The 9,417-nt window shown below is 51.2% G+C and overlaps 1 protein-coding gene across 1 annotated transcript in view; it reads right to left on the reverse strand.

Moving 5' to 3' along the window:
• The window catches only part of ATP8B2 (ATPase phospholipid transporting 8B2), a 26,823-nt gene that overhangs the window by 2,812 nt on the left and 14,594 nt on the right, over window positions 1-9,417 (reverse strand). Inside the window, exons 12-25 of the mRNA XM_023516378.1 lie at window positions 7,403-7,611; window positions 6,530-6,573; window positions 6,093-6,258; window positions 5,745-5,933; window positions 5,477-5,592; window positions 4,872-5,036; window positions 4,677-4,788; window positions 4,431-4,536; window positions 4,146-4,290; window positions 3,804-3,987; window positions 3,132-3,355; window positions 2,222-2,305; window positions 1,680-1,925; window positions 1,396-1,534 (exon numbers count right to left, since the gene is read on the reverse strand). Of these exons, the coding sequence (XP_023372146.1) occupies window positions 1,396-1,534; window positions 1,680-1,925; window positions 2,222-2,305; window positions 3,132-3,355; window positions 3,804-3,987; window positions 4,146-4,290; window positions 4,431-4,536; window positions 4,677-4,788; window positions 4,872-5,036; window positions 5,477-5,592; window positions 5,745-5,933; window positions 6,093-6,258; window positions 6,530-6,573; window positions 7,403-7,611 (2,129 nt within the window). The remainder of the gene's footprint in view (window positions 1-1,395; window positions 1,535-1,679; window positions 1,926-2,221; window positions 2,306-3,131; window positions 3,356-3,803; window positions 3,988-4,145; window positions 4,291-4,430; window positions 4,537-4,676; window positions 4,789-4,871; window positions 5,037-5,476; window positions 5,593-5,744; window positions 5,934-6,092; window positions 6,259-6,529; window positions 6,574-7,402; window positions 7,612-9,417) is intronic.

The following is a 9,417-nucleotide window of genomic DNA, read 5'->3' on the forward strand; positions in this document are numbered from 1 at the left end:
TTTTTTTTTTTTGCAGTTTTTGGCCAGGGCTGGGTTTAAACCCGCCACCTCCAGCATATGGGGCTGGTGCCCTACTCCTTTGAGCCACAGGCACTGCTGATGTTTCTTCCTTTCTTTTTTTTGTCTGAGACAACATCTCACTCTATTGCCCGGGCTAGAGTGCTGGGGTGGCAGCCTGGCTCATAGCAACCTCAAACTCCTGGGCTCAAGCAATCCTCTGGCCCACCATGAAGCCCAGCTAATTTTTCTGTCTTTAGTAGAGATGGGCTCTTGTTCTTGTTCAGGTTGGTCTCAAACTCTTGAGTTCAAGGGATTCTCCCACTTTGGCTTTCCAGAATGCTAGGATTACAGGCATGAGCCACCACACGTGGCCTTGCTTGATGTTTCTTATAGGACTTATTAGTTCCAGACATTATATCTGTTTACTTGCAAATCATCTGTCTCTCCCATACATAAGACCCAGGAGACATGCATGTTGCCTGCTCTGGTAACTGTTGCATCCCTGGCATCCAGAGTAACAGGGATCCATAGAAGGTGCTGATGCCCATGAACGAACAAACACATCTGAAGCAAATAGAAAGACCTGTAAATTCTTCTTACTTCACACCTCCCAACTAGCCCTTCTTTGCTACCGATCATGGCCACCCTGATACCAGTCCTGAGCAGCCTCACGCTTGGTTACTATAGTAGCTTCCTCACTGACTCTCTCGGCTAGCTTCATCTTTCTAAAGCAATCTTTTGATTACAACCTCTTCCTCTAAAAGACTCCTGGCAAGTCAAACGCAACCCTGACAGCCTGGCCTTCTAACACCTGGAATATACTACTTCCCCAACCTCTCTCCCAGCTGCTAAGTGGGGGCTCTCACCCCCTTTCAGCAGGAGCATCTCCAGTCCCCAGAAGTACCTCTCACTCTCCAACTTGGAGCTGCCTCCCTATCATGGCTGCACTCACAGAAACTCCCTTTCAAGAACCATCCCTGGCCACCCCACCAGTGTGACGTTGCTGACCACAAAGCCTGCCAACCCCTGATGCCCTCAGACCTCTGGCCTCCCATGGCCTGGCAGGACCATTCTTCACTTTCATGGATATGGAAGCTTTTTCGGGGCAGGGCCTGGGTCAAATACACGTTTTTGGGTTTTTTTCCTTTAGTTTTTGACCGGGGTTGAATTTGAACCGGCCACCTCCAGCATATGGGGCCAGCACCCTACTCCTTTGAGCCACGGGCACCACCCTCAAATACACCTTGACATCTCCATAGCACCACACTGAACACAGTGCACATCAGGAGTGCTGGATAAACAAACGCTCATGATGTGCAGACTGGCTTACCACCCTGCCAGTCCCAGAACAGTCTCAATTCCCCATCGATTCAGCAGGAAGCCACAGGGCCTCACCTACAAACCGGAACTGGTTCGGAAACATGTCAAAGAGTCCATTGCTGTGCATGGCAAAGAGGATGGCAAAGTAGACAGCCAGGCTACCCCAGATGAAGAAGTGGTTGATGGCCGTCCAGTAGCCTGTGTCCAGCCCAATCTGCAAAAAAGTAGGTGTAGTCAGGCAAAGCCATCTACTAATAACCCTGTTCTCCCCTCTAGAAGAAATGGGGGACCAGGGGAGCCCCTGGGACAGGAGATGTATTTCTTCTAGAGCAGGGAAAAGTTCCTGGACAGCCTCATACCTGTACACTAACCACAATGACCAGGGACGTGGCCACAGTGACTGCAAATGACTGGTAGTCAGCCAGTTGGGTGCCATCATCTCGGGTGGCCTCAGCAAACACCCCATAGGGGATGAAGAACATGAGTACGGATGTGTAGATGCCTTGAGCAATGCAGATGAAGAACTCCCGCTTATTGAAGAGGAGGTTCAGCTGGCCTGGCTCATACAGCTTAGGGTACTCCATGCTCCGCTGCTCTGGGACGTCCTGTGAGGGGAGGGCCATATGATATAGGAGGCCTCAGAAGTTGCCATTTAACTTGGGATGACCAAGGGCAGATTCTGCCCTGTGTCCTCCTTCCCAAAGTCTTTGGCAGCTAGAACCAACCTCAGGCAGGTACACCCAATCCCTGTTCACCTGTAGCTGAGGGGAACCAGCCACCTCCTCCCCAGCTAAAGGAATTGCTTTCCCAGTAACCACAGGCAGTGGGCACAAGTGTCACTTCACCATTTCAGTGGGACTCCTTCCCCTCAATCCTGCTTAATAATCAAACTCCCCCATACCTGATCAAAGACTCCCATAGCCAGGACTGGTAGGGAGGTATACACGATGTTATACAGGGTAATAAAATACTGGTCATAGACAGTCTAGAAGAGAAAAGGGGTGAGAGAAGAGTATGCAACCTTCCTTTAACCAAGCACAGGAAGACAGCTGATGTCATGTACAGGGAACCCTGTGAAATGTTCTCAAGCTCCTTCTCTATTTGACAAGCATTCTTTAAATGTGTGTACCAGCCAGGTGCAGTGGCTAACGCCTGTAATCCCAGCACTTGGAAGCCTGAGACAGACGGATTGCCTGAACTCACGGATTTGAGACCAGCCTAAGCAAAAGAGAGAACCCCGTCTCTAAAAACAGCTGGGTGTTGTGGCAAGCACCTGTAGTCCTAGCTACCTGGGAGGCTGAGGCAAGAGAATCACTTAAGTCCAAGAACTTGAGGTTGCTGTGAGCTATGATACCACAGCACTCTATCAAAGGCAACATAGTAAAACTCTGTCTCAAAAATAAATAAATTAAAAAAAAAAAAAACCAGCTAGCTTGGCACCTGTAGCTCAGCAGCTAGGGCGCAGCCACATACATCGGAGCTGCTGGGCTCAAACCCAGCCAGGGCCTACTAAACAACGACAACTATAACCAAAAAATAGCTGAGTGTTGTGGCAGGTGCCTATAGTCCCAGCTACTTGGGAGGCTGAGGCAAGAGAATCACTTAAGCCCCAGAGTTTGAGGTTGCTGTGAGCTGTGACACCACAGCACTCTACCAAGAGTGACATAGTGAGACTGTCTCAAAAAAAAAAAAATGTGTATACCAGATGACAGCCAGGTTCTGGGGGACTGAATGGTGAACTGGACAGATGCAACCTCCGCCCTTCACGAGTTTACCCATGTGCACCACAGTGGACTGGGCATGCTTATTACCTGGGCAGAGAAGCCACAGAAGAAGCCAAACCAGAAGTGGACCATGGTGAAAGCAAAGTTCTTGTAGAAGAAATAGCAGAGGAACTTGCACATGCGCAGGTAGGACCACCGCCCATGCACCAGCAGGAGGCGCTGCAGGAACTTGAATTGGGAGAAGGAGTAGTCCGAGGCCAGGACAGCCTGGATCCCTTCCTGCCCACTGATGCCCACACCAATGTGAGCCGCTGCAGAGACAGAGGTGACAAGAAGGTGAAGACAAGTCACACACTTTACATTCCACCAAGTTACAGCCCCCTCCGGTCATTCTTGCCTGGTCCAGAGACCTCAGTGGGCCCCTTCCTACCCAGCCAACCAGTCTACACACCTGTATCATCCACACTCACTTTTTTTTTTTTGAGAGAGAGTCTCACTTTGTTGCCCTGGGCAGAGTGCTGTGGCATCAAAGCCCATAGCAACTTCAAACTCTTGGGCTCAAGTGATTTTTTTGCCTCAGTCTCCCGGGAGTAGCTGGGACTACAGGTGCCTGCCACAATGCCTATTTTTAGAGATGGGGGTCTCACTCTTGCTTAGGCTGGTCTTGAACTCCTGAGCTTAAGCGATCCACCAGCCTCGGCCTCCCAGAGTGCTAGAATTATAGGCATCAGCTACTGCGCCTGGCCACCCCATACTCACTTTTGATCATGCTGACATCATTGGCTCCATCTCCAATAGCAAGTGTCACAGCCTTCTTATACTTCTTAACCAGTTCTACCACCTGTGCCTTCTGCAAGGGGGTCACCCGGCAGCAGATGACAGCTTTGCAGGCACATGCTGTTTCCAGAAACTCCAGCTCCATGTCTGCCTCCAAAGCGTGGGCCTGGAACAGGGAGAGAGCTACAGTCTTCTCAGGAGACAGCTGGGAGTCAGCTTCTCCCACTGCCCCTCTGAAATCAGGGGAAATGAGAATAAAAGTTGTAGGAGATAGATAAGTGCTCCCACCAAAGATACCACTATGCTAAGGATGGTGCTGCTCACCAGGCTGTGGCCATTGATGACAAGGGCGTACTCCCCAGAGACAGCCTCCAGGACAGATGTGAGCTTGGCAGAAGAAAGTCTCTCTTGGTAGGTGAAGCCATTGCCCATAGTGCGAGAGACATCCATCATCTTCTCCCGGGCCTTTCTGTGAAAGTGGGCAGGAAGTGATGTCTTCCAGGATGGCAATAGGGTGTAGGGACTCCAGCCTAAACAGGGCCCAGAACTCCCTTCCCCAGGCCCTCAGCACAGTGCAGAGCATCTGCCTTCCCTGGGTCTCCTGGTTACCTGAGCTCCTCCCGCACCTCTAGGACAGTATGGCCGGTGACTATGAACACCTCTGTCATGTCATCTGTCAGCATCTTGCAGGAATAGCCAATGTTCACAGCCGTCTCTACCAAGAGAGAACGCAGGAGCTACGGATAGGCACCCAACAAGGTCAGCACACTCTCCTGCTTAATGTCCTCAGATCCATGCAAGAGTCCAGCAGGCTACTGTCCAAAAGCAATTTCCACTGTCCTATTGGGCTCTTACCTTGTTTGTCTCCAGTTAGCACCCAAATCTTGATGTTGGCCAGTGTCAGGAGGGCAATGGTCTCTGGAACCCCTTGCTGAAGCTTGTCCTCAATGGCTGTTGCACCCAGTAGCTGCAAATACCACAAGGATCCTTGGCACAAGAGCCATAGGCACAGGCATAATGCCCACCCTTGGCCCATCCTAGAGCCCATACCATCATGTTGCTCTCCACCTCCTCATAGATGCTGGCCAACCTGTCCTCCCGGCTGTCCTGGGCCAGGCTGGCCTGGAGGCGCCTCCCAGCCCACTCCTCATAGTATTCTTCATCCAGATCCTTGTAGGCCAGAACCAGGGTCCTCAGCCCTTCCCCCGCATACTCCTGGAGGAAAAGGCAAGAGAGTCACACCTGCATAAGTCTGGGCAACAATTCTTAACATTGTAGTGCATACTGGAAATTTACTAAGGGAGTAGATTTTAGGTGCTTCTACTACATACACACAAACAAAGAGGTAACTATGTGAGATATGTAGACCCTCGGTGTATCAATTTGCCTGACTGCAGAGACACCATGCTGCACGAGTGTGAAGCACCACACATTGCAGGAGGCGGGGTATTGCCTAAGGGGTGCAACACACACTACTTAGCTGGTGCTCACACTGAAACCCAAACTTCACCTCTATACAGTGTATCCTTGTAACACAACTACACTGTATCCCCTAAATTTAAACTACTTATATAGTAAAAATGAAACAAGTCACACATCCCAGCCCCTCCCCCCAGCAGTGACAGCAGCAGAGCCCCAAACCCCCTCACACCCACGTTAAGGTGGTCCGTGGTAGTATTGAGCAGCTCTTGGGTGGAGTGGTGGAGCCTGTCGAGCAGGATAGTGTCAGCCCCTTTGCAGTAGAGTCGGATCTTCCCCTCTGGATTCCGCACTAGTGATGGGGCAGGGGGAGAAAGTCCCAGGAAAATTCAGGCAGGCAGAGATCCCCACCCGAAACAGGTCCACAGAAGCCCCCCAGCACACCTTACCCATTCCAAATCTGTGGGCTACCCAAATCCCTTGGCACTCTAGTCCTGGCCTTACCTATGACTGACATCCGCTTGCGGATGTTGTTGAAGTCCAAGATGGCCAGCAGCTGGTAGGTGATGGCTGTGCCCATCTCATAGACAGTGATTGTTTTGGGAGTACGAGAGCGGAATACAAAACCAAAGTTCCTGGCTGCAGTGACCAGAGCCCCCTCATCTGGGGACTGAGCTTTATAGTACAGTTCTCCTGGGTGGGGAGGAAGGAAGAGTATGAGTGGTTTAAGTGGCCACCCTCTCAGCCACCTGCTCCACCCAGGAAGCCCCAGCCTAGCTGCACTGCAGAGCAGAGCAGTGTTCAAGGGCATCAGTCAGGTCAGGGCAAGAGAGAGCCAGTTCCTCAGCCCACCTTCATTCTTTTCTTCTGACATGACAGTGTGACACAAGGAAAGGAGACGGAAGAACTCATGGGTGTGGGGGTCCCCCATCTTAACAGCCTCCAAGAGGCTGGGGTCCCAAAATAGGAACTTCTTGTCGGCCAGAGGATTGAAGGAGAAGTCGACAGGTTCAGGCCTCTGGAACAACAAGTGAGAAGAATCTTAGAAAAGGCTGAGTTGCGAGGGTGCATCTCAGGGCACAGGCTGTACCTGGTTTCCCAACTCTTGGTAGGAAAGCTCAAGATTCTGTCCACTGTGGACCTCAAAATTCCCACTTTTGTCCCCAATTCTTCCTTAAAACACCCATTTCTCCAAGCAGCTTGTTTCCTGCCTAGACAACACCTGACTACACCAACCATTACTGGGCAGGCACCTGTTTCAGTAGCACACAGAATTAAGGAGATCTTACCTCTCCCAATTCAGCTTTGTGTCCTAGGACATCGAACACGTCACCTATACACAACCAGGACAGAAGGAGAGGCAATGTCAGAGCTGGAGATCTCCACAGCAAGGGAGAGATACCTCCAATGCAGAAGCTCCACAGGCACCTGAGCCTCAGCCCTAATCACTGAGCAGACATCAAGCACAGTCACACTGCTGAGGGGCTAGAAGCAGCAGGCACCAAGTATAGGACTCTGGCCACACATACCACCCGTCCCCAGTCCCACAGCAACTTTGCCCCTCAGGACAGTCCCAATTCTAGTCATCCCCACACAGGCCTCCCAGGCCTCCTTGTACCCTTTAGGGCTATGCAAGAAAGCCTCACACACTGGCTATAAGGTGCATGTTAGTGCAGAAAGCAGTTGCAAGAAGTGCTCACACTCTGCACATAAGTCAACCCTACCCTCCCGCCCCCCGCCCCAGGCCACCCCAGCAGCTCAGCCACAGGACACCGCAGTGTGACTATGCTGGGAAGACCATGGCCACATCCCAGAGACTCACAAGGGCCCTGAGCAGCAACACAGGGAGAGTCTAGCACTCCACCGGAGTGGCCAAGGTCCCACCTGACTGGCCAAGATGCCCAGAGGCCAGTATCTTGGGCTTCGCTTCAAATAGCCAAGGAGCTCCCCTGTGGCCTGGAGCTGAGACCATGGGGAGGGCATTAGGGGAAGACGAAGGGAGGGCTCTCAGTCAGTATTTGCATCCACACAGGATACAGAACAGGCCCCTCAGACCTAGCTAAGAAGGAAGAAAAACTCAGCGCCCACACAGCCGTGGGAGCCTGAATTCCACCATCCTCCCAGGCGAGGCACAAACCCCAGGCCCTAGTGGTGCCACATACCATAGCTGTGGCCATTAATGGAACACTTGTTGAAGACCATGATGTTCTGGGTGAGGGTGCCTGTCTTGTCAGAGAAGATGTATTCCACCTGGCCTAGTTCCTCACTCAGGGTGGTGGTACGGGCCTCTGCAGGGGTCCTCTTCTTTGCACAGAACATCTTCCTGTCCCAGTTGATGAAGTAGCTGTGGCCCAGACGGATGACCTCCACACTGCACAGGGGACAGGAGGTGAGGTTGGGTTGGGAAGGGGAGGAGGCACCCCACCCACATGGGCCTTCGCTGCAGGCCCTCTGCCTGGGGAAGGACGAGAATGGAGAAGACACCTGGGCAAGGGAACCTGGGTGGGAAGGGCAAGGAAGCCTGGACGTGGAACTGGCCATATACAGCTGGTAGAGGAGCTCCCAACCCCGACCCTTCTGACACTCTCCAGACAAAAAAGGTGCAAAGGGCCTGGGCAGGCAGGATAGATAGCACAGGTAGAGGAGGAAGACAGACTGCGGACACGGCACTCAACCAGTTCTTACCTCAGGACTAATAATACAGAAACCATGCAGAGAAAAACAAAAGTGCGAGAGGGAAGGGAGAGAAAAAAGAGAGAGAGAAATAATGAGGGTGCTGTGCATGCTGCAGCAACACAGATGCCACCTCACAGAGGGGCCACCCTGGGGAAGGAAGATGGAGAGGGCTTGAAGCCCCCTCCTCCCTGCCCTGGCATAGGCGGAGCACACGTTCCCCCAGTGCCCGCTCCACAGTCCTAACTCTGCAGGTTTCAGAAGGAACGAGAGGCAGAGCTGAGGTCCCCACTCCAGAAGGAGAGGAGCCTCGAGAACTGGGCAATGACAGCAATTTACACAGTGCCTTTAACATCTCCAGGTCTGCTCATCCCCTCCTCTTTGCTAGTCATCACCTTTGGGATATAGGCTGTTAGCATTCCCAGAAAGGGCCCCAAGTTTAGGTCCAATACAGCCAAGCAACAGGGCCATTACCTAGAACTCTGCTCCCAACCTCCCTGAGGCTTCTATCAAGACCTCATTACCAGGGAAAAAATGAGATAGCTGGAAATGTCTTCATAGCCTTTTCTGCATGCAGCTCACCAGTGCCCTCCCCAACACACATACACTGTAACCTAATAAGACTCAGAAAATTGTCTTGGGCTGCTACTAGGGGCTTTAAATGAACTTAGATACAAAACAAACAGTAAAGTCCAAAGACGAGAAAACAAAAAAGAAAACATTTACACAGTAATGCAGAACTGGATTGTAAAGATGACGAACATGCCACCACACAGTATTTGCACAGTAACTTAATTCTTAAAATATATTTTCCAATCCATTATGTTTTTTTTTTTGGGAGACAGAGTCTCCAGCTGTTGCCCTGGGTAGAGTGCTGCGGCATCATAGCTCAAAGCAACCTCTAACTCTAGGGCTCAAGCGATCCTCTTGCCTCAGTTTTTTCTATTTTTAGTAGAGACAGGGTCTCGATTTTTGCTCAGGCTGGTCTTGAACTCGTGAGCTCAAGCAATCTACCCACCTTGGCCTCCCAGAGTGCTAGGATTACAGGCATAAGCCACCATGCCCAGCCTCCTTTATCTTTTTATTTTTTTTTTTCTACAGACAAGGTCTTGCTCCATCAACCAGGCTGCAATGAAGTGCAGTGACTTGAACATAGCTTGCTGCAACCTCAAACTCCTGGGCTCAGCGAATTCTACTGCTTTAGCCTCTTCAGTAACTAGAACTACAGGTGCACCACCATGCCCACCTAATTTTTTTATTTTTTGTAGAGATGGGGTCTCGCTATGTTGCTCAGGCTGGTCTCCAACTCTTGGACTCAAGTGATCCTCCTGCCTCAGCCTCCCAGAGTGCTGGGATTATAGGCGTGAGCCACCGCACCCAGCCTTAATCCAGTATCTTTTATCAAGACATCCCTACAAAGAAGGTGAAACAGGTATTATTGTTCCTATTTTACATGAAAAAACTGAAAATGTGTGAGTGATTGTGGATTTGCCTGAGGTCACAT

The sequence above is a fragment of the Otolemur garnettii genome, unplaced genomic scaffold, assembly GCF_000181295.1.
Source record: "Otolemur garnettii isolate 467f Iridium unplaced genomic scaffold, OtoGar3 scaffold00091, whole genome shotgun sequence".
Lineage (NCBI taxonomy): Eukaryota > Metazoa > Chordata > Mammalia > Primates > Galagidae > Otolemur > Otolemur garnettii.